The sequence below is a fragment of the Taudactylus pleione genome, unplaced genomic scaffold, assembly GCF_031769625.1.
Source record: "Taudactylus pleione unplaced genomic scaffold, aTauple2 ptg000934l, whole genome shotgun sequence".
Classification (NCBI taxonomy): Eukaryota; Metazoa; Chordata; class Amphibia; order Anura; family Myobatrachidae; genus Taudactylus; species Taudactylus pleione.
Window position 1 is genome coordinate 3432598 of NW_028285335.1, and position 23379 is coordinate 3455976.

General features: G+C 45.6%; 1 protein-coding gene and 1 long non-coding RNA gene across 4 annotated transcripts in view; one reads left to right on the top strand and one right to left on the bottom strand.

Moving 5' to 3' along the window:
* The window catches only part of LOC148473337 (deoxyribonuclease gamma-like), a 33613-nt gene extending 25888 nt beyond the window's left edge, over nt 1-7725 (top strand). For all 3 annotated transcript variants that reach the window (XM_088459750.1, XM_088459749.1, XM_088459748.1), the window contains 3 exons: nt 3067-3224; nt 6221-6314; nt 7119-7725. In XM_088459750.1, the coding sequence (XP_088315876.1) occupies nt 3067-3224; nt 6221-6314; nt 7119-7193 (327 nt within the window). In that variant the 3' untranslated portion in view covers nt 7194-7725. The remainder of the gene's footprint in view (nt 1-3066; nt 3225-6220; nt 6315-7118) is intronic.
* A 9212-nt stretch (nt 7726-16937) lies between these two features.
* On the bottom strand, nt 16938-23305 carry LOC148473338 (uncharacterized). Its single transcript, XR_015872975.1, has 4 exons — nt 23200-23305; nt 20530-20585; nt 17911-17998; nt 16938-17171 (listed from the first exon to the last, which is right to left on the bottom strand). It is a non-coding gene; the product is annotated as an uncharacterized LOC148473338 (long non-coding RNA).
* Nucleotides 23306-23379: the final 74 nt, after the last annotated feature.

Below are 23379 nucleotides of genomic sequence, written 5' to 3' on the forward strand. Positions count from 1 at the left end.
TGTTTTAAGCATACTGTAAATGTAGATCTATATTCATGTGTGTTTCATTGGCCAATGCTGTCTGTTTTACATTGAACTTATATTTTTAATAATAAACCGATTTAACTTGTTCTTTGACATAGCTAACAAATTGATTTATATTTATTTTTAATGATTACCATTTATGTACGTTTCAGGTGTCCCACAGTACTATTGTTGTTTCCCGCTTTTTTTTGTTTCTCTTTTGGCCTAGCAATCATAACAGCAGCGTGGAACACCTGTTACAATAATAAATAGTATATATATTGGGTCTTCCTTTTTTGCAGTGCCGGTGGCTTTATATTCTTGTTATACAATATAAGGACACACATGAGGGCTAGGTGAGAGCAGGTAAGACAGGAGGGAGGGCCCTGCTCATGAGAGCTAACAATCTAATTGGGAAGGGTCGAGGCTGTAATTTTGTAATGAGGAAACGGGGCATGCTTGAGGACAATAGGAGCTGTGTGAAATGCTAGTTTAAACAGTCATGGTGCTCGATTCAATTGATCACTAAGTAAATAGCTCCGGGAGGGAGCTCCCTGCGCTATTCAATTCTGTGCGCTGTTAGAACGGGCATTCCCCGACCTCCCACCTTAAAACAGGATGTTTAGTCACGAAAATGGGCATTCTCCGACTAAACTTCCCGGCGCGATGCTGTTTTCCCGGCGCTAAGGGCAGAAAACAGCATCGCGCCCGTACTTTTGTCGGATTTCTGCTCGCACCCCTGGAGGGCTGCGAGAAGAAATCCTTAACAGCGCGCTGAATTGAATAGCGTCGGGAGCTCCCTCCCGGCGCTATTTACTTTGCGATCAATTGAATCGAGCCCATAGAGTAGCCTTCAAGTCTGCCCCCCTATTTGGCACAGTGTCCTTCCCAGTATGCCCTACTCACTCCCAGTATAACAGCAGCCTCACCACATACTCACTCCTTCCTCCTGCACTGTAGATGCCATTGAAATGATCTTATAGTTTAGCTACACTTCTAGTTAAAAGGGCTAGGGTTCTAAAAGGTTCTGAAGTTTAATGTATTTGCATCCCCCTGCTAACAGACTAACAGCCAAAGTTAAAAAATTAGTTACAGTGAAGCTGGGTACTCATTTATCGATGTGTACCCACCGGACCTATCGTGCGACGGGGGTCTCAGCATCGGCAAGTGCATACACACTTGGTGATGTTGGGAGCAACATTGCGTCGGCGGGGCCATTCGGCAGCATGGCCCCCACTGACTATGTCGCCAGTCAGACCTGCATGCGCCGGAGTGCGCACAGTCAGTGACAGTCTGTACACGCTGGACGATATGCCGTTCGGTTGGATCGGACGACATATCGTGTGTACTCAGCATAACACTACAGCCTATTAGGCCCACGTGTAGGGGTGCTGAATGTGGATGAGGTCCCCGGCAAGTTTCTGTGAAAGACATCAGAGTAAGCATAGGAGGGAGAAGAGGCAGGCTGGCTGTACCAAACAGGAGTCACAGGCAACCACCATTCATCTACAGTACTGACCACTGTGAGCTATGTTGCTGGTATGCAGTCGGGAAACCGGCGGACTTAATCCCGACAGCCGGCTTCCCGACTGCTTTATCCTGGCGAGGGTTAAATGACAGGCGTCTAAATCTAGACGCCTGTCATTTTACCGACGCCGGGAGAACGGCACCGGCATCCCGATCGAAGTGATGCCGGGCGCGGACAGCCGTGGGGGAGGGTTAGGTTTAGGGCTCGCGGGGGGGACTTAGGGTTAGGCACCCCCCCGGGAGGTTAGGGTTAGGCTAGGGGGAGGGAGGGTCAGGGTTAGGCACCCCCGGGGGGGACTTAGGTTTAGGCGGTGGGGAAGGGGGGGGTTAGGCACTGGGGGGAAGGTTAGGCACCCCTAAGGAGGGTTAGGGGGGGGAGGTTAGGTTAGTGAATACTTACCTGGGGACGATCGGGATTTTCACCCATGTCAGGCAGTAGCTGTCGGGATTCCAACCGCTGGATGCTTCCGCGGTAAATCATACCGATTCCATGTTGCTACACCAATGCTTTAAATAGATGAAAGACTGGCTTTCGGCCTTCTAGGTAACATACGTGCTTTATAAAGATCAGATGTACCTAAGCATGCTGTACACTTTTGTTTCTTGCTTTATCCATCTCAGCAATTTGTAAAAATTCACTGCAGGTTTTCTTTTTTTATAAAGCTATATCATAAAGTTATGTACATAGCTTCACTTGTTCAATTTAAAGGCGATGTCCACTCAATTGTCTGTTTTAATTCCTTCCCTACAATGGATGATCGAACATTGGGCTCGATTCAGGCCCGCTCGCTAGATGTGCTCGCATGCAGCCGCTCGGCTGCTAATATATGCATAGGCTGCGATCGCACGGTAAGGCATGAGGACACCCACTATATCTTAGCGTGCGACGGCAGTGCCATCACACGCCAATCTAAAGACGCCCCCTATCCTTCGCAGCACACGTCATCTCCAGGAAGTGAATGCTTTATCAGTAACATCGAGAGCCATCGGAGCTGCTCGCAGCCCTTGAGGTTGACCCTACCCCGCAGCAAGCACTGCGATCACTGCAGGCTGAAATACAACCAGGTGACTTGTACAATGAAGCTCCATGTTAATTATGCACGCCTGTTGTACACCGTTAGAACGCTCAGACATGCCTGCGTTCGCACATCCACTCCCCCGTTTTCATGGACCACCCACAAACGGCGCGGTCACGCAAACTAATGAGCAGAATAAGGCTGGCGCGCAAATCGCTTCTCGATCGCAGTGACTGGTTTGCACACTGCGTCTTATACGCATACGCAGTTAGCAAAAATCGCCCAGCTGTGTGTGAACGCAGCCTAGCGAGCGGGTCTGGATCGCCCCCATTGTTATTCATTATTTTCTGCTCCCTTCTGGAAAACAAGAATATAACCAGCTGCCTGTCGGCATTTCAGTGATGTCGATATCATAACTTTTGCCATTGTGTTGTCTACCTTTTGACCACATCCCCAGCAGCTCGCTTTTACTTTGCGATTTTTGTAGAACTAATACTTTTTTTTATTGTTTTCTAAACAGAATATTATTGTACTGGGGGATTTTAACGCGGATGGGTCATATGTCTCAAATAAGAAGATGAAAACAATAAGACTGAGGACAGATAAAAGTTTTAATTGGTTAATCTCCGATGACAAAGACACCACGGCCACCAACACAACAGACTGCTCTTATGATCGGTACGTAAACCAAAAACAGCATTTACTATTTTGTGAAACTATTTTTTACCAGCAAATTATATTTGTGTCCTCAGCAAATATACAATTATCTCTGCAAACAGGCGTATTAGACCCCACAAAAATGAAATCTGCAAGGGGTACTGCAAACTACATTGACAACTGAATATGTTCCCTACCGCTCATTAGCATGTAACGCCAACATTAGGGATAGATTAATTATAAATCTTTATGTAATAGTTAAGACACAGATGTGTTCTCGTCACCTATCTTTTTTGTGCCATATGGTACGGGTAGCGATTCCCATACTTTTTTCCTAAATTTTTCGTCTTATTCGTATCGTAGCCTCATACAAAGTGCACTAGGCACTTAGGATGTTTTTGTCGCAGAACATTTGGTACTGTATCGCAGCTATGTGACGTGAAGCATTGGTACAGCTCACTCATATTGGTCTCAGGCCCGGATTCAGAATCAGGGCTGGCTGGGTTTTTTTTTTTTTTACCCCGGCCTCCAGGCTGCTCGCTAAGCTGTAGCAGGCGGCCTGGCGATGGTCGCGATTATCGCGACCATCGGGCTTGCAACGAGACCCTTGTGGTAGGGTCTCGTCCACCGCAAGCCCCAGTGAACTTCCTGCTCTAATAGAGCAGGAAGTTCACTACTGACATCACATGTGATGTCAGTAGGGCCGCCCACAAACGGCAGGCGTTCCTAAGGGAATGCCTCCGTCTGTGCAGCCACCCCCCCCCCCGACCCGCCTATAAAACGGGGCAAGCTGTTGATCAATATCGACAGCCGCCCCGTCTTGTAGCGAGCCCCAGTGCGAGTGATTTCTCACTCGCTCCGGGGCTCGCGCAGTGCCCGGCCATGCGAGCGGGTCTGAATCAGGCCCTCAGTCTTTTACCTTTTTACACAGGTTAGCGTCTGAGTTAGTCAGCTGCAAGCACTGTCTGTGCCAGTATCCAGGGCACCCGTGCATTGTACTTTTGTTGCATTAGCGAATAAGTTGCATAGTTTGGGAAAAAAGTCTGTGGCAAGGTGCATGGCGCGGCTTATTTACAAAGTCTGTGTATGTGGACAAATCTGTAGGATAAAGTTATTTTTTTTAGATTTCCCTATAAGACGCCGCAGGAGGGTCATTCCGTGTCAAATCAACACAGATTTTACCTCACCAGCTCAGATTTTGTTCAAATTTGGTATATGGAGAGTATATATGTAGTCTAAGAAAATTATTATTCAAATATCTCATGTCGTTTCCAAAATACGGCTATGTAAAGTTTTCAAAAATCGGTCAAAAATGCACGACCAGCATATTTTCAAATTGCCATAGCAGCTCTCCTAATTAAGCTAGAGAGGTGGGAGTGGTGTCATGTTACTGTGTTTTTTATGCCATTTCCTATGATATACAACACAATAGGCTTTTTCCAAACTTTCCAACTTTTTTCCAATTCAAACTGACATTTTTGATCATGATTATCTCAAAAAGTGCGCCGACAATTAAAAGTTCAAAAACTTTCTGGAAATAGTCTATACTAATGTTAAATGATTGTCAAAATTTTAAAAGTAGGAGGATAATGGGTTCATAGTTAAAAATAATTTTAAAGCAAGGTAAGTTTATTCAAAAAAGCTAGGTGTATTACAAGTAGTAATAGGTAATAATAGATTTGATGGCTTCATTAGTTTAATGATATAAATCAAGTTGAACAGAAATACTTGACATTTTATTAGTCAGTCAACAATGATAGCTGAAGATAGTTAATATGAGATATTTAAATCAAAATTTTTATTTTTCTTAGATTACATATATACTCTCCATATACCAAATTTGAACAAAAAATGTTACCTCACCAGCTCAAGTTAACAAAAAGTGCGATTTGAGACGGAATGGCTCAGGAATGCCATTTTAGTATGCAAGGGATAGTTTGTAAAATGTCCCCTCCCCTAAAATGTACACCTTTTTTTAATACACAGAGCCCAGTCCCTTGTGACCAGCACAATACACAGAGCCAATGCCTTGGTGGCCAGTGTGTTACACAGAGCCCAGTCTCTTGTGTTACACAGAGCCCAGTCCCTTGTAGCCAGTGTGTTGCAGAGCCCATTACTTGGGGTGCCAGTTACACAGCGAGCAGCCCCTTGTGGCCAGCACAATACACAGAGCCTATTCCTTGGGGGCCAGTGTGTTACACAGAGCACAGCCCCTTGTGGCCAGCACAATACAGAGCCCTGTCCTTAGTGGCTGGTGCAATACAGAGCCCATTCCTTGAGTGCCAGTGTGTTACACAGAGTGCAGTGCCTTGTAGCCAGAGCAATATACACAGCCCATTCCTTAGTGACCAGTGTGTTACACAAAGCGCAGCCCCTTGTGGCCAGCGCAATACACAGAACCCTGTCCTTAGTGGCCGGCGCAATACAGAGCCCATTCCTTGAGTGCCAGTGTGCTACACAGAGCACAGTGCCTTGTAGCCAGAGCAATACACAGAGCCTATTCCTTGGGGGCCAGTGTGTTACACAGAGCGCAGCCCCTTGTGGCAAGCACAAAACACAGAGCCCATTCCTTAGTGGCCAGAGTTATACAGAGAGCAATCCCTTGTAGCCAGTAACTCACACAGCCCAGTCTGGCAGATAATGCATACTTACCTTCCCAGTCTGGCAGATAATGCATACTTACCTTCCCAGTCTGGCAGATAATGCATACTTACCTTGTCACAGAGCTACCACCAGCAGTTCCCTCTGCTCCGCTGAATTTCAGCAGCCAATTGGGATACAGTGAATGACAGTACATTCTGCTGCTCAGGGCAGGAGATATAATGGTGCTGCTATCGGCCAACAGACTAGTAGCAACTCTGTACCCCAACAGCGCATATAGGCAGTCCGGACACCTGTCCCTAACCACTTCAATGGCAGAAATTACAGCAAGGAAGGGAGTGAGGGTTTTGAGGGAACGCAATGGTGACCGTTGTGTATTTAAACCATGGCTAAGCATTACAGTACTTGTTTCTTAGGATAGTTGTCCACGATGATCTGATGAAATATATTGTCCCCAACTCCGCCAAGCCTTTCAACTTCCAGGAAGAATACAAACTGACAGACGAGGAGGTGAGTTTTAGTTATGGATATACATGAACATGGTGTACAGAAATGCATTATGGCACTGTATTCACCAACAAATACTTATGATTCTTTTCAAAACTATGTTTATTATAAGTATAATTAGGGCTCAAACTTATACATTTTTTGTTCTTCATATAAATGCAGCCGACATTTCTTACTATTGACTGAATAATTTCTGATGCTTAATAAACCAAGCACAGACAAGGATTACGGGTCCCTATATAGTGCTATAGGCTGTAAAAAGTTGTCCATGCGGAATTCATGATAATTCTATTTTATGAAATGCCTACAAAACAGATTTTCCATATCATTTAGAGATCAGTGATCCATTTGGTTTGCTCAGCTAATGTTCCTTTCACCCAGGGATGAATGGACTATTTAATGCATTGAAGTCAGGTTTGGGCTTTCTTCTAAGACAATGTTCATAAACTCAGTCTGCGTGGAACCCAAACAGTGCATGTTTTCAAGGTATCCTCAGGAACAATTAATAACACATTAATCAGTTAACACATCAGTGCCTCCAGCTAGATGATCTGGAAAACATGCACGGTTATGCTGTGTACAAACTGTATGATCATTCGTAAAGCCGACGAACAATATAGATTGTACAGTGCATCGGTACGTGTGTATACACGCTATATCGGTGATGGCAATTGTGCACCCCAAAAACATTGGCAATAGTTCCCCCATCCACAGATACAAGAGATGTTACATTAAATGACGGGTGAATGGCACCCGTGTGTGCTGCTTTGTGTACCATTAATGATCTGTCATCACATTTGTTTGCAGGCTCTGGCAGTAAGCGATCACTATCCAGTGGAAATAGAGTTGCAAGGCAAAGGAAAAGCTGCAAAGAAAAAATAACCCTGTAATCGTATCATCGTCTCCCCTATTTCTTCGCAGCCGTAAACACTCGGGACACTTTCTCTATACCCAGGTTCCATAAATTGGGCGCATGAAAATACAGCTACAACACAACAAAATAGGAAACACTTGACTATTATTATCCTTTATTTGATACCTACAGAGATCTGTATACACCGGCATGTATTACCAATGCAGTACCAGATCAACACAGGACAACTGCATCTGTCACCTGGAGAGGGCACTGAAAGCTGGTGTATGCAGATCAGCTTAGCTTCATAGGGAACAATGAAGGGTATACAATTACAGGCGAAAAGTCGGAAAATTTTCGCCTGTTTCAGAGGCAAAATCATTCCATGCGCGTCCCCGCTTTTCGCCTAATTCAATTGCAAAACAGGCGTAAACGGAAATAGGCGAAAAGTACTGAAAGAATTGGGGAAATCAGGCTGTACCCCAGAAAAAGATGCACTAACATAGGAAATCAATGTAAATGTGTACTAATAGTCCTAATAAAGCTATTTTGTGTACTTAAGTTGTGTAAATTGCTTCTTAGCGTCTTTGTAAAAGTGGTGAAGATTGGCATAAAGCTGTATTTTCTGGTGAAAATAAGTAGTCCAGTCAAATTTGGGGTACTTTAATATGGGTGCTAGCATAGCACCTCTAATTGAATATGGCCCAATGTTCCCTATTTTCAGGTGTGTTCCAGGTGCACAGGGATATGTATGGGGTTCGTTAGTGGGTATTATTCTTGGAAACACCTCTGCAGGGAAGCAGAACACTCGGAAGATTCACACTGTGCAGACGTCACATCAGAGTCCAACCTCCAACCACTTCAGAATTTGAACCACTATTTTTTTTCTGGCATAACCAGTCAGAAATTGCCGAGTCAGAGGATATCTGTTCTGCACATGTGTAGAACGTATTTCGGCTTCAAAAACACAGCGGGCGGTTGAGGGTGTAATAGAGATACAGTAATTAGATTAACATCTGGTGTCTACCCAGACATTGTCTGACAGTCAATAGTTAGACAGGTACAAAAGGCCGACAGGGTCAAAAGTTTGACATGAAAATGGTCGACTTTTTTTTTTTTAGCCCTAATCTTCACCCTAACTCTCCCTCCTGGTGCCTATCCCTAACCGTCTGGGTAAGTGCCTAACCATAACCCAGTGATGCCCAACCTCGGTCCTCAAGGCACACTAACCGCCCTGGTTTAAGTGATATCCATGTTTGAGCACAGATGGTTAAATCAAAATAACTGAGGTACCAATTAAGTTACCTGTGCTCAAGTATGGCTATCCCTAAATCCTGGACTGTTAGTGTGCCTCGAGGACCGTGGTTGGGAACCCCTGCCCTAACCCTACAAAAAAAAACAACACACGTTTCGACCATTTTTGTGCCGATCATTTTCATGTCGAACTTTAGTGGGTCAACCCTTTGTCCCCGTCTAACATCTGGTGTCTATCTAATAACTGTCTAACTACAGTCCGGAACCTGGCGCTCGTACCTTGTCAGCTAAAGCAGTTGGCTGCATTCGCATCCCATGCAACCACGTCAGTTAAGTGGTTAAACACCAGCACTAAATAAGCCTGATTTAGCTTAATTCACAGCTAACAATCATGGCAGTGAGGAGACATCAGGAATCTTTTATCAAGTGTCTCATTTGTGTGATTTTTTTTTCTTTTTAATATGAGCTAAGTGTGCCTACAACTGTGCGCTGCCACTGGAGAAAAACTGGAAGAGAAGCGGATTAAAAAATACAGGATGAAGCTGATCTACCATCCCTAAGCCAATGTTTGTCTTAGAATTAAAATGGCCATACACCCCTGTGCACAGCATAGCTCCTGAAAAGCCGTCCCCACCACACCAATTTAAAGCCTTTTTTTTTTTTTTACCTACTCCGCAAAACTAGGCATTGCAGTGCTCGAACACCATGTGAGGATACCGGGTGTCCTGGGTATCCTGGGGTTCAGGGATCACACAGTGGAGCAGGTTATAATGAAGGAATGATGAACTTTATTCATGGAGACACAGAAATTCAGCAAACAGTAAGCAGGGTTATATCATTACAGTCCACTCAGAGTTCAGCAAAGTCTTTTCCAGCTGCTGTATATCTCTTCCCTACCTGGCCAGCTGTAACAGGGAACACAGAGCTGCTATATATCTCTTCCCTACCTGGCCAGCTGTAACAGGGCACACAGAGCTGTTATATATCTTAAGACACTGAGAGGGGACAACACCCCAACCTTCAGAGTCACACTCTACACACACACTATCCCACAATTCCTCTTGCTGCACCACCCTACTTCCCTCTCTCTCCCTCATTGGTGGGCTCAGGTGTCAGTCTTTGCAGAGAGGAAGGAGGAGGGTTTTGTAACAGGAACACACCTTTGCTGTCTGCTGCTGGCAAACTTCCTGTATGAGACATGCAGACTGAGGGTTTCAATTTAAGAACACAGAACTGGGTCATAACTCTTTTCAACATGCAGGCAAGTCCTAGAAGTCCTTTTCCCTTGTCTCCTCACATACCTCCCCCTTCTTAAATCGAGGAGACAGACATGGTCCCAATGTTGGAGTCCTGACTGTCGACTCGGCCCGAGGGTCTGCGAAGCTTGATATTTGTTTCCTCACATCTGGATAGCCCGTCAGCATTGTGATGTTCTCGTCCCTTTTTGTGAGAAATGGAAAAGTTGAAACTTTGTAACGCCAGACTCCACCTCAACAACCTCCCATTTTCCCCCGAGGTTCTGTTTAGCCAATACAACGGGTTATGGTCAGTGACAACAGTAAATTCTTTCCCATAAAGATATGGTTGTAGCTTCTTTAAGGCCCAGACTATGGCTAGACATTCTTTTTCAATAGTGGCGTAGGCTATCTCTCGGTCAGCTAGTTTACGGGATAGATACACAATTGGATGTTCCCTACCATCTGCTCCCACTTGACTCAACACTGCCCCAAGTCCACACCCTGATGCGTCTGTCTGCACAATAAACTTTCTGTTGTAGTCAGGGGCAGCCAACACTGGGGCTCGAGTCAGCAAGTCTTTTAAGGTGTTGAAAGCTTGCTCACATTCAACAGTCCATTCAATATTCCGAGCATATCTCTTTTTGGTCAAGTCTGTCAGAGCCTTGGCCACGGTGCTGTAATGTGGTATAAATTTCCTGTAATAGCCAGCGACTCCAAGGAACGCCCGCACTTGTTTTTGGTTGACAGGTTGGGGCCAATTGGAAATAGCCTCCACCTTTGCCGGATCAGGTCTGATAGCACCTCCTCCGACCCGATGTCCTAGGTACTGAACCTCAGCCATCCCCATTTGACACTTATCTGGGCGTATGGTGAGTCCAGCCTGTCTAATCCTCTTCAGCACTTCTGTCACCTGAATTAAATGCTCCTCCCAGGTATGGCTGAAGATGGCAATGTCATCTAAGTAGGCTTGGGAAAAGTCTTGACACCCCTCCAAGAGGTCATTAACCATTCGCTGGAATGTGGCAGGGGCGTTCTTCATCCCGAAAGGCATTGTAGTCCACTCAAAGAGTCCTTCCGGTGTGATGAAGGCAGAACGCTCCTGGGCCTCTTTGGTAAGTGGGATTTGCCAGTAGCCTTTGCTCAAATCCAATGTTGAGACAAACTCAGCCCCTCCAATCCGATCCAGTAGATCATCAACACGGGGCATAGGGTAAGCATCAGTGGTGGTGACTTCGTTCAATTTGCGATAGTCCACACAAAACCGTGTGGTCCCATCTTTCTTGGGAACCAACACAACCCCAGCAGCCCATGGGCTTTTAGATGGCACTATGACCCCCAAAGCTAGCATCTCCTCGATCTCAGCCTTTACCTGCCTCATAACACCTGGAGTCATCCGGTAAGCGACTTGTCGGATGGGCCTAGCACTCCCAGTGTCCACATGGTGGGCGGTCAGATGAGTTCGACCAGGTAGACAAGAAAACTGGGCCTGTTCAGCCTCTAAGATCCTCCACATCTCTTGCTGCTGGGCTGCATTCAACTGTTGTCCCACCTGGACTGATTCCACTCCTTTCTTCTCTTTAGCAGCTCCCAAAAGGTCAAGCAATGGATCAGTTTCTGGTGCCTCCATCGGAGGACAACATACCGCCATTGTTACTACTTGACGATCACGATAGGCCTTAATTCGATTTATATGGAAGGTGCGTAGGTACTTCCCTCCCTTATCCAGGGCAATCACGTAATTGACCGGCCCGGTGCGCCTTACCACGGTATACGGTCCTTCCCACATAGCCTGCAGTTTGTTTCTTCGCACTGGGATAAGCACCATTACTTTTTGCCCTGGATGCAACTCTCGGTCTTGAGCATGGGCGTCATACCATTCCTTTTGTCTCTCTTGTGATTCCCTGAGATGCTCTTGGGTTAACTGTAGCAATCTTCTCATGCGGTTCCGCATATTCTCTACATATTGTAAAATGGGCTGCTGGTGTTCTTGGAAAGTTCCCTCCCAGCTCTCTTTGACCAGGTCTAGAGGCCCCCGCACTTTCCGGCCGTACAAAAGTTCAAATGGGGAATATCCAGTAGACGCCTGTGGGACTTCCCGATAAGCGAAGAGAAGCTGTTGAAGGGCTCTCTCCCAGTCCCTCCCCTCGGACAGCACGTAAGCTTGTAGAAGTCTTTTTAGCGTTCCATTGAAACGTTCACAGAGTCCGTTGGTCTGTGGATGGTAAGAGGTGGTCCGAAGAGGTCGAACCCCCCACTTTTCCCACAGGGTTTGCATTAGTTCACCTTGGAATTGGGGCCCTTGATCTGTGATGACTTCCTGTGGGTATCCAAGCCGACTGAATATGTCTGTTAATGCTTGCGCAACGTGTTCTGTGTCAATAGATGATAGGGCCACAGCCTCAGGATAGCGTGTAGCAAAGTCCACCAGTGTTAGGATGTACTTCTTTCCTGTATGACTGGGAATAGCTAATGGTCCAATTAGGTCTATGGCAACACGGGCAAAGGGCTCCCCTATAATAGGTAATGGGTGCAGAGGAGCTTTTCGCTGGGGCTTCCCGAGCCTTTGGCAGGTATTGCAGGTGTCTCGATACTGCTTAACGTCTCTAGAGATTCGTGGCCAGAAGAAATTCCGCAACAATCGTGCCAGTGTTTTACGGGTGCCAAAATGCCCGGCCGCTGGAATGTCATGAGCAAGGGCTAGTAATTGTGCTCTGTACGGTGTAGGTACCACCAACTGTTTAGTAGGCATTACTGTTTCCTGTCCAGACTGAAGAACGACCACTCGGTACAGCAATTCCTCTTCCCAAACTATCTTGCTCCCATCAGCTGTTTCCAACCCCAGGTCGGCTGCACTCCTTAATTTACTTAGGGAAGGGTCTGTCCGTTGGGCCTGTCGAAACTCGCTCCGGTCCACCTCCCCCAAGTCTAACTCTGAAGTACTGGACAAGAAACTGGAATCACTCACCATTGTGGTCGGGGTAGGTTGGTTCTGTTCTGAATCTGTCACCTGGGTCGCTGCTCTTTGGGTTTGGCTCCGGGTCACCACTTGAACGAAGCGTGTCACCAGTCCCTGTCCCAGATCATTCCCGAGGATGACCTTGGCTGGTAGCCCCTTGAGTACTCCGACCTCCACGATTCCTTGATCAGCTCCCCAGTCGAGATGTATCTTGGCGACGGGGATATCGGTCTGTTGTCCCCCGGCGGTGGCAATTCGTACATACTGTCCAGGAATCACCCGGGAGGTGGGAATCAGGTCTGGCTCAATCAATGTGAGTGAGGCCCCAGAATCTCGTAGGCCCTGTACCCGCTGGTCCTCTACCAACACAGGCTGTAAGTGCCCCTGCATATTCTGAGGAGTTGCCTGCTCCTCCCCCAGAACCAGGTCTACAATATACACCCCATCCATCATCTCGGTCGCATCTGAATGGATGACCTCCTCGCAATAATCCTCCATGGGGTAACATACCACAGAGACTGGGGCCGGTCTAGCCCCAGGGAATGGCCCTCGCGTGCGTGGACAGTCCCTCAACAAGTGTCCTGGTTGATTGCAGCGGTAGCACTTCCGAGGTTCTGGGTTAGCCACTTTGAATCTGGGTGGTTGATAAGAAATGTTTTTGATAGGGCCTCCTTTACTACTATCATTTATGCGTGGTTCTCTGTCAGGGAGCTTCTCCGCTCGTGGGGTTCTTGTACCACCTGTTGCACTGAAGACTCTCCATTGGGGACGGTTAGCTATATATTCATCAGCCCATTCTGCAGCTTGTTCAGGCGTGCTGGGCTTCCGGTCTGCGACCCACTCCCGTATCTCTGGTGCCATCTTAATCATTAGTTGTTCTGCCACAATTAGGTTGATGATCTGCTCCACGGTAGAGGCCTGTCTACCCTCGAGCCAGTTTCCACAAGCTTGCCGTAGCTGACTGGCAAACTCTTGGTAGGAAGCAGTCCCACTTTTGCTCAGTGTCCTGAATTTGAGACGATAAGATTCTGCAGTGATCTGAAACTTAGCCAGCAATGCCTTCTTTATGCAGGTGTAGATTCCACATTCCTGGGAAGTTAGAGCCCTGTAGGCTTCCAAAGCCCTACCGGTGAGACTTGGCCCCAAGTACTTGGGCCATTCAGCTGGCTCTATCCCGTGCACTCCCATGAGATTCTCAAAGATCTGCAGGTGAGTGTCAATGTCAGTTTCATTCTCTCGAAATGTGGGAACATCCTTAAATCCCAAGCGCCGCTTCTCTTGTTCAGCCCCTCTGGGCGACAGCACAGTTCCGCTGCTAGTAGGGATTTGTACCCCTAATATTGCTTGGATCACTCCAGCTCTCTCTTGTGTAGTTGCACTTTCACCTAGCGCCCCCAGCCAGCTCTGTAGTAGGGCGGGAGTAGCGGTGGTTGACTCGGGTAACCGACTGGAAGTGCTTCCACTGCCTGTCGGTCCTTCTTCATCATCACTCAGGTGGTCGGGATCCTCTGGGTGTGCATGATCCCACTCCAACAACCGTAGTACCAGAATCTCCCGGGTGTCAGTCCCATTATAAGCAATTCCCTTCATCCTGCAAAATCCTTGCAGGTGCGGTTTCCGGGCTGTCCGGTAAAACTTCTCCTGCTCTCTCATGACGTTTTCAATTTGGCCGCCGGTTGCAACTGCTGACTGACTCTCCATGCTGATATTCTCTGGTATTAGCGTGGCTTCTACTCACTCCCCTGGAATTACTGCAGGAACTGTGTGACGTCCCACCACTGCCGCCAAATGTGAGGATACCGGGTGTCCTGGGTATCCTGGGGTTCAGGGATCACACAGTGGAGCAGGTTATAATGAAGGAATGATGAACTTTATTCATGGAGACACAGAAATTCAGCAAACAGTAAGCAGGGTTATATCATTACAGTCCACTCAGAGTTCAGCAAAGTCTTTTCCAGCTGCTGTATATCTCTTCCCTACCTGGCCAGCTGTAACAGGGAACACAGAGCTGCTATATATCTCTTCCCTACCTGGCCAGCTGTAACAGGGCACACAGAGCTGTTATATATCTTAAGACACTGAGAGGGGACAACACCCCAACCTTCAGAGTCACACTCTACACACACACTATCCCACAATTCCTCTTGCTGCACCACCCTACTTCCCTCTCTCTCCCTCATTGGTGGGCTCAGGTGTCAGTCTTTGCAGAGAGGAAGGAGGAGGGTTTTGTAACAGGAACACACCTTTGCTGTCTGCTGCTGGCAAACTTCCTGTATGAGACATGCAGACTGAGGGTTTCAATTTAAGAACACAGAACTGGGTCATAACTCTTTTCAACATGCAGGCAAGTCCTAGAAGTCCTTTTCCCTTGTCTCCTCACACACCATACTTACCTTTCGACCATAGGTCCAGCAGGGGTGACGTGCAAGGTCACTGAACCGCACGGGAAGGAGCCCCCTAAAAGGGTCCACCTACCTCCCCAGTCTCATCACTGAACCCCACCCACATGCCCGGGATCTTAACAGAGCAGCATTGTGACTACTCAATAAAAGATTTTGCCCCAAATTTCTGTGTCTCGCTGGCCTCATTTTGATCCTATTTCATTCCCCTTTTCACATTACTCCAAACTACACTCCATACCCAATCACACCCTCCTTCTCACTCCCAAAACACCACCACCAGAAGAAACATTCTAATTACCACTCACAAACACACACAAGTCATCACCATCACCACTACTAGCAGGAAGAGCGCACCTTACCCCCCTACGTTTTCAGTGCGGGAAAGGTACTCCCACACAAAGGTGCAGCACCCCGAAACCACAACACACCACCCCCTGGTCAACGAGAGCGCACTTCTACCACCCATCACCATACTTACCTTACCCAGAGGATAGAGTGACTAACACACAGGTTCCCAAACACGGTCCTCAAGGGTCCCCAACAGCTCAGGCTCCACATGCTGCGGCTGACTAAGAGGTGACTCCGGATGGTCAGTAACAGCTAAGCGAGACGTCGCTAGCTGTAAGAGTGGCATACCTACCAGCCGCTCGGTGTCAGAGCCGCACCGCTTATCCACACTACGAGACTCTGTTATCAGCTGCTCTCCTTGCCGGGACTCACGAGCAGAAATTTCATCCAGATCCTTTGCCACCGATTACCCACATTACAAACTGCATCAAATGGGTAAGCCACTGGAAAGATCCAGCACGCTTATTTGGCTTCATTTTTATACCAATATCTGGCTATTGGATTCCGGTCCAATATTAATATCTTTTTCTTCAAAATTTCCACTGCACACAGCTCTCCCTTTTGTTTGTCCATTTTAAGGTCCAACTGATTTATTCATTATTTGTTTTTTATTTATCAGGATATCCTTTTTCAATTAGGACATATGTGGCAAAAAATAACAAAAAATGCACATATGTCACAATCGTTTTTAACAGTATTTCATGTTCATTTTATAATCTTATGTTTATGACGTGTCTTTTTTTGATTTATATTTGTGCATCTGCATCATTAAATGTGTATTTATCCATCTATTATATTTCATTAGATTTATTTTATGACATATTGTTAGCGCTCCCACAGCTTTGGTAAGCCTTCCCTTCTTGGCAGGTTTGACTTCGAAATTTAAAGTGTCATGGAAATACATGCAAATCCTAATATGCGTTTTGCACTTATTGCCGCTTTACATTTTATGACCAAACCCACCAATTAGAGGCAGCTTGCAAAAGCTGCTGCTTTTTAAGCATACCCTCCCTCTAGGCCACAAAGTTTGTAGCCTCAGCCAAACAGAGGTAACAGATGTTTAAGTAGCAGCTGAGCACTGAAGTAGGTTTCAACAGCTTGTAGCATTACACTCGGGGCCTAGAAGAGTACTGTGGGTTTTACTATCTGGTGCTAAGATTCACCTGGGGTTCCTAGTGTCAGCAGATCCATAAGACACGTAGCATTGTTGGGACTGGCTGGACAGTCATCAGTATAAATATTCAGCTACATGGGGAAACCACAGCTAGAAGTTGCACGGACAGCAAACGGGTCAATGTAGTAACCTTCGTTATAACATCAAATCAATAAGAAGGCAGAAATGTGCCAATGTCATTCCCAGAATCTAAAAAGGACCAGCAGTGACATCAGAGGACTATTACCTTGTGCTTCAGTCTCCATTCTCTACTGAATTCATAGGCTCTCATTAACATTGGTACAGCCACAATACGGTTACCCCCCGACTGACAGGCTGATCATGTTTAATATGAATTCAGTCCAGTCCATACAAACACTCATTTTTGTCCCCCAGTTAAAAAAAAAAAAAATGAAGATTCATTTCTCTTTACACATTTAATTCTTTGAGGGAAAAAACATACTTCACGGGAGCAAGTTTAGTTACAGGTGTCACTGCATTAAAAAAAGGGGGAACGTTACAAAAGGTGGATTATCACTGTACACAGAAACATAGGAGAGATCCGCACAGAGCCATTACTCCTGGGAGATCCTCGGAAACAAAGTCATGTAAACAGGCCGATCACTTCTTCCCGGATTTCTTTATTCCGCCGCCAGCTGAAGAGCAAAAGAAACATTTTTCTTAGCATTGTGGGAAGGCGCTGATTGGAGACGGGACGGTCACACAATGTCATTACAAGGGTGAGGTTATAATACACAGGACGCAAGGCTGAAGGATACTATAGTACAAGACAGCAAACAGCTAATTTGCATTAAGACGGTAAATAGGATTACGCTAAGAATAAGCCATAACTCAGAGCACTCAGCTCAGGTAACATTCTGCCTACGATTTGGAGATACACCAAGTGCAATGCCGTCAAGCAGGGGCTAACCTACTCTGCTGGATATGTTACTGTGTGGAGAACCCCGAGGGGTTGTGTCTGCCCACATTAATTAAAGCCACTTTTTTGTTCTGTTTGTAATACAGTGCACATGGCTGTAGACACCATCCCTATAGAGACACTGGTACAGTGCACATGGCTGTATACACCATCCCTATAGAGACACACTGGTACAGTGCACATGGCTGTAGACAGTATCCCTATAGAGAGACACTGGTACAGTGCACATGGCTGTAGACACCATCCCTATAGAGACACTGGTACAGTGCACATGGCTGTAGACAGTATCCCTATAGAGAGACACTGGTACAGTGCACATGGCTGTAGACACCATTCCTATAGAGACACTGGTACAGTGCACATGGTTGTAGACAGTCTTTATAGCGAGGACATTCATGTGGAATCCTGTTTTTGTTTTATTTCTATTTGGGTCACATCCTCCACGAAGAACTTACTGAGTGGACCCTTCTGAGCCGCTTTGCTCTTCAGTTCTTCCATCTTTTTTTGCTCTTCTTTCTGTTTCTGCTTGAACACCATATCCTCCTAAAATCGGAACATTATGTAACCGGTTCAGTGAAATCTCACATATTTCAAAGTGATTTTTGCTTAATTATGACCAAAGAACGATTCACAGATCCTGTGATTATTTCCCTCCCCACCAATCTGCGCCCATACATTACAGATATTTTTCAGTGAATTGCAGGTTATTTTCGGGAAAGACAGATCTGCCAATCTTGAAAGGGTCATCATTTTACTAGTAATGGTTGGCAAATCAGCCGATTGTTACCATACACTACCAATCTACAGCCCAGATTGGTCTGCGAAATCCAACCAATTCTGATCACTTTTGGTCAGAATCGGCGATCTGTGAACCACATACATTGCACATTTTATTACACAATCATTTGCAAAGTACAGAATTGCCCCAATTGATTGCTGATGTACGGGGGGCTTTATGCCAATTAGATATCTCAATTCAGGAGATTCAGTTCCGCTCGAAATACCAATATTTACACAGATAGGGATATTATTAGCCACACTGCGCATGTGCAGCGATTGAATTGCGATTATGCTCGCACAGAGGATTTATTCGCAAAGTGAGTGACAGGTAGTTAGCGTTCGGGGGAGGTAAGGGGGGGTGGTTAGAAAAACGCAGGCCTGTCGGACCATTTAAACACGGTGTTCTGGGCGTGCATAAATTAACCACTGCGGCCTTATTTGCAGGAGATTCCGCTGCGTGCCTGGAGACCCGTTGTGTGCGGCAGCTTAGACTAAACGTGCATTCACACGGTATGACATATATGAACGATAACAATAATTTTTATGCAGTGAACTACCAACGATGCGCGTTCCCGCATGGACAATAACAATATCTATGGTCGTCCGTACATGCAGGCCAACTTGGACGATTTCATAACGATTTGCATGTTCAGAGATGTGGCAGTATGACTTCACTGAAAGATATCTATCATAGATAGCTATCCGTGTGTACACCCAATATCATTTGTCCTGCACTACAGAAAAGTTAGTTTAGCGATAACGTTGGTTGTGCAGATCGTACCGCGTGTACCCAGCTTCACTCAAAAGGCTAGCGGCCGAAGCATCTGCGTTTGATGTTTCTGGCTTTGTGTGGATGCGAGATGTTTTTAGTGGGCATCTCTAAGCACTGGGCGGCGAGGGAATCATTAGCATATTTTCGTAACTGCGATCTGTGAGAGATTGCAGCTGCGATGGCATTTGAGAGCGGATCTGAATCAGGCCCCGAGATGGGAATAAATTGTCACAGACTAACCACTCAGCTACCGTCTATCAGCAACGTATACCATAATAAAGTAATAAGTATGTTATGCAAACAGGTAATAATAGAACAGAAAAAACCTGTATCACCACCAGGTGATAATCACATCGTTCACAAGACTCAGGGCTCGATTCAGAACCGCTCGCTAGATGCGTACGCTCGATCCCATCGTATGCAAATTCGGCTAAGTGACGGTAAGGCAGGCGATCGCACGGCAAGCCATAAGCACGCCCACTATGTCTTGGCATGCGATCGCTTTGTGTATGCAGACGCCCACCAACCTGTCTTAAGACGCCCACTTGCGCACGTCATCTCCAGGTAATGTATGCAACCATCGGTACATCTGGGACCATCGGAAGCGAACGCAGCGCTTGAGGTAGATTATTCCCTACCTCAAGCACTGCAATCACTGCTGTGCGAAATACAAACAGGTGACGTGTACTATGACGCTGCCTGTTAATTATGCACGCCTCCGAAACGGCGTTATTTCAGTCAGGCACGCCTGCGTTCACATCTACACTCCCCCGTTTCTAGTAGCCTGCCCATTACCACCCACAAACGGCATCTTCCGTCACTCACTCTGGAGGGCTGTCTATGCTCGGCGAGCGAATGCTTCCCGATCTTTTGCAGTGGTTCGCGCACTGAGATGCATACGCACAATGCAAACCATCGGCAGCTACGAGCGAACACTTCTTAGCGTCCGGGTCTGAATCGGGCCCACAGTTCCCTGATATCCCACTTTCCAAAGAACTATTAACTGTGTTATACTGTAGCGGTAGGAGCCTGTTCCCTGAAACTTGTCCTACCCTAGGAAGGCTGCTGCCCCATCCGAGCGGGTGATTTGCACTCAGCAAATAAAGAATTTGGTAGTCTATATCTTAATAGGGAGTAATTCAGTTCTCACTGTACAGGATAGTCAGGAGGAGAACCGACCATAAGGAATAGACAAAATTAAAAAGTTAAGAAACAATGATCATAAAATGAAAACAATGTATAGCACAGTAAAGGCCAGTGCACACTAGACGATATCTAGGGTGTACCAGCCTCGTTAGCGATGGGACCCGGTATCGGCAAGTGCGTACACACTTGCCGATGCCGGCAGCGACGACAGGGGCCATGCTGGATTTGGCAGCATGGCCCTTGCTAACAATGTCGCCGATGACTAGTGGGGGCGACACTAGACGATGTTCCCGATATGTTGTCCAATCGTTGCCTAGCGTGTACCCGGCATAAGGTCGTGAACCAGGTGTTAGCGGTTTGGAAGTCTGTAACATACCTCATCTAACTCCTTGCTTGGCTTCTTACCCTGTTTCAGGGGCTTCTTCTTACCACCTGCAACACAAACCAGAGTTACACCACTATGAAAGTAACCACACACTGGGAAGTAGCATATAGTGTGTGATCCAATATCAAACAGTTCCACTGAAACAGTAATCAGACATGTTGGAGAATGGGGCTTTAAGACAGCCACAGTCCAAAGGGATTCGGAAGCTCTGAATGCACATAATTTGGACACACCAGGTTAGGCCTTGTGTGAGGACGGTTTTTACTAAAAATGGAACACTGGCCAAAATTAATTTGCAAAGTTCAAAAACAGTACAAAGAATAGTATTACAGCCTCTAGTGTAACCAGCAGAGAGAAATAGACCATCATGTGGCTCCTCCTCCTGTCACTGTAAGGAGCACTGCTACACAGCTGGATGGGTATTATTTATTACCAGTTATTTATATAGCGCACACATACTCCACAGCGCATTAGAGAGAATGTTTGGCCATTCACTGCCCCAATGGAGCTTACACTCTATATAGCCTACCACATGTATACACACACTTAAACGCTAGGGTTAATTTTGTTGGGAGCCAATTAACCTACCAGTATAGTTTTGGAGTGTAGGAGGCAAATGAAACACCTGGGAGGAAACCCACGCAAGTACAGGGAGAAAATACAAACTCCACACAGGGAATCACACCCACAAACTCAGTGCTGTGAGGCAGTAATGCTAACCATTACACCGTCTATGTGACTATAATCATTTACTACCCCAGTGAGGTTTGCTAATTGAATGGTCTCTGTAAAGTACCGATTACTGTGTAGCCTGTGTAAAGGTTATTAAAAAGTAACAAAGGACACAGCCAGGGGAGTGTGCAGAGAGACAGGTAATTCTCAAGTTTCTTTTGTTTATGTGGTTTTCACAAAGTTTGCTGCTTTAGTGATTTTAGACCTTTTTGTCAGATGTTACTATGGTACACTGAAGTAAAATTACAAGCATTTCATAAGTGTCAAAGGCTTTTATTGACAACTACATTAAGTGAGTTGGCCATCAGTCAGTATGTGTCCTAGAAGTTGATCGACAGCAAGCCAGGACGAGTTGCAGAGGTCTTGAAAAAGGGTCAACGCTGCAAATATTAACTCTTTGCATAAACTTAATGTAATTGTCAATAAAAGCCTTTGACACTTATGAAATGCTTGTAATTATACTCCAGTATACCATAGTAACATCTGACAAAAAGGTCTAAAAACACTGAAGCAGTAGACTGTGAAAACCAATACTTGTGTCATTCTCAAAACTTTTGGCCATGACTGTAGATATTTTCAGATACAAATGACGCTACGTCATACAGGTTGGGTCACCCATATCCAAATACGTATTCCGAAATACGGAATATTTTTAGCATGACTGAGAAAGTGAAACCTTTGATTTCTGATGGTTTAGTGTACAAACTTTGTTTAAAAGCACAATATTAAACATATTGTATAAAATGACCGGCAGGCTGTGTGTACAAGGCGTATATAAAACATAAAAGCATTCTGTGCTTAGATTTGGGTCCAATTCCCCAGATGTCATTATGGTATGCAAATATTCCAAAATACCCCTGGTCCCAAGCATTTTGGATATGGGAGACTCAACCTGTATTATATAGATAGTTCATTATTTTATGCAAATATTCCAAAATACAGAATATTGCTTGGGACCAGGGGTATTTTGGATATCGCAATATTCTGTATTTTGGAATATTTGCATAAAATAATGAACTATCTTGGGAATGAGACCTAAATCTAAACACAGAATGCATTTATGTGTTATATACACCTTATACACATAGCCCTAAGGTCATTTTATACTATATTTTTAATAATTTTGTGCATCAATAAAAAAAAAAAAAAAGTTTGTGTAAATACATGAAATTCATTTGTTTCATATACACCTTATACACAGTGTAAAGGTTATTTTATACAATATTTTTAATAATTTGTGCTTTAAAAAAAAAAAAGTTTGTGTACATCAAATCATCGGAAAGCAAAGGTTTCACTTTCTCAGTCATACTAAAAATATTCCGTATTTCGGAATATTTGGATATGGGAGACTCAACCTGTACTACAAAGTTAGACCGTATACACAAAAAGAAGATCACACCAGCTGGTTCTAATGTGTTTAAAATAGATTATTGCAAGGTTAAAGCTATTATATTAATTTATTTATTAACAGTTTCTTATATAGCGCAGCATATTCCATTGCGCTTTACAATTGGAATCATTAATAGAACAAAACTGGGTAATAACAGACAGATATATATAGCTAAAATAATGTGTTAAAAACACATTTAAAAAGCCAGCAGATGTGAGGAGTTACACAATAATATACAGAGGGGCAGCCTATAATCCGGACACTCCCAGTACAGAGATCTATAGTATAGTAAGGATCATGTAACCTGAGCCACATCATAAATTGGGAGCAGCTATTTAGGCTGTGCTGGGACTTGTGGTGCCACTGGTGACCACATACCCCTGCTTAGTGGTCCAGCTCTGCCATGTGAGTGTTATCACTGGGCAGTAACCAGCACATGACACAGATACAGCTTCCACGCGGTGCTGGGGCACCATTGCCCGCTCTTAGGAGTACCACCCGGGGAGGATGGCACCGGGTGCCCGATTCCGCTCACTAACCTTCTCTTCCAGACATCTCTGCTTGTGACTGTTTGGTGAGGACCCCGCGCTGTACCGGAAATAGGAGTCTTGCGCAGAGCCTGTGCCTTTAAGACTTCCGCCCTCACTTCGCCTAACCCTAAGGGCAGCGGATAGGTCCCCTTTCCTAAGCGGCTTCAACCAATCCGACGTCGCCTGCTT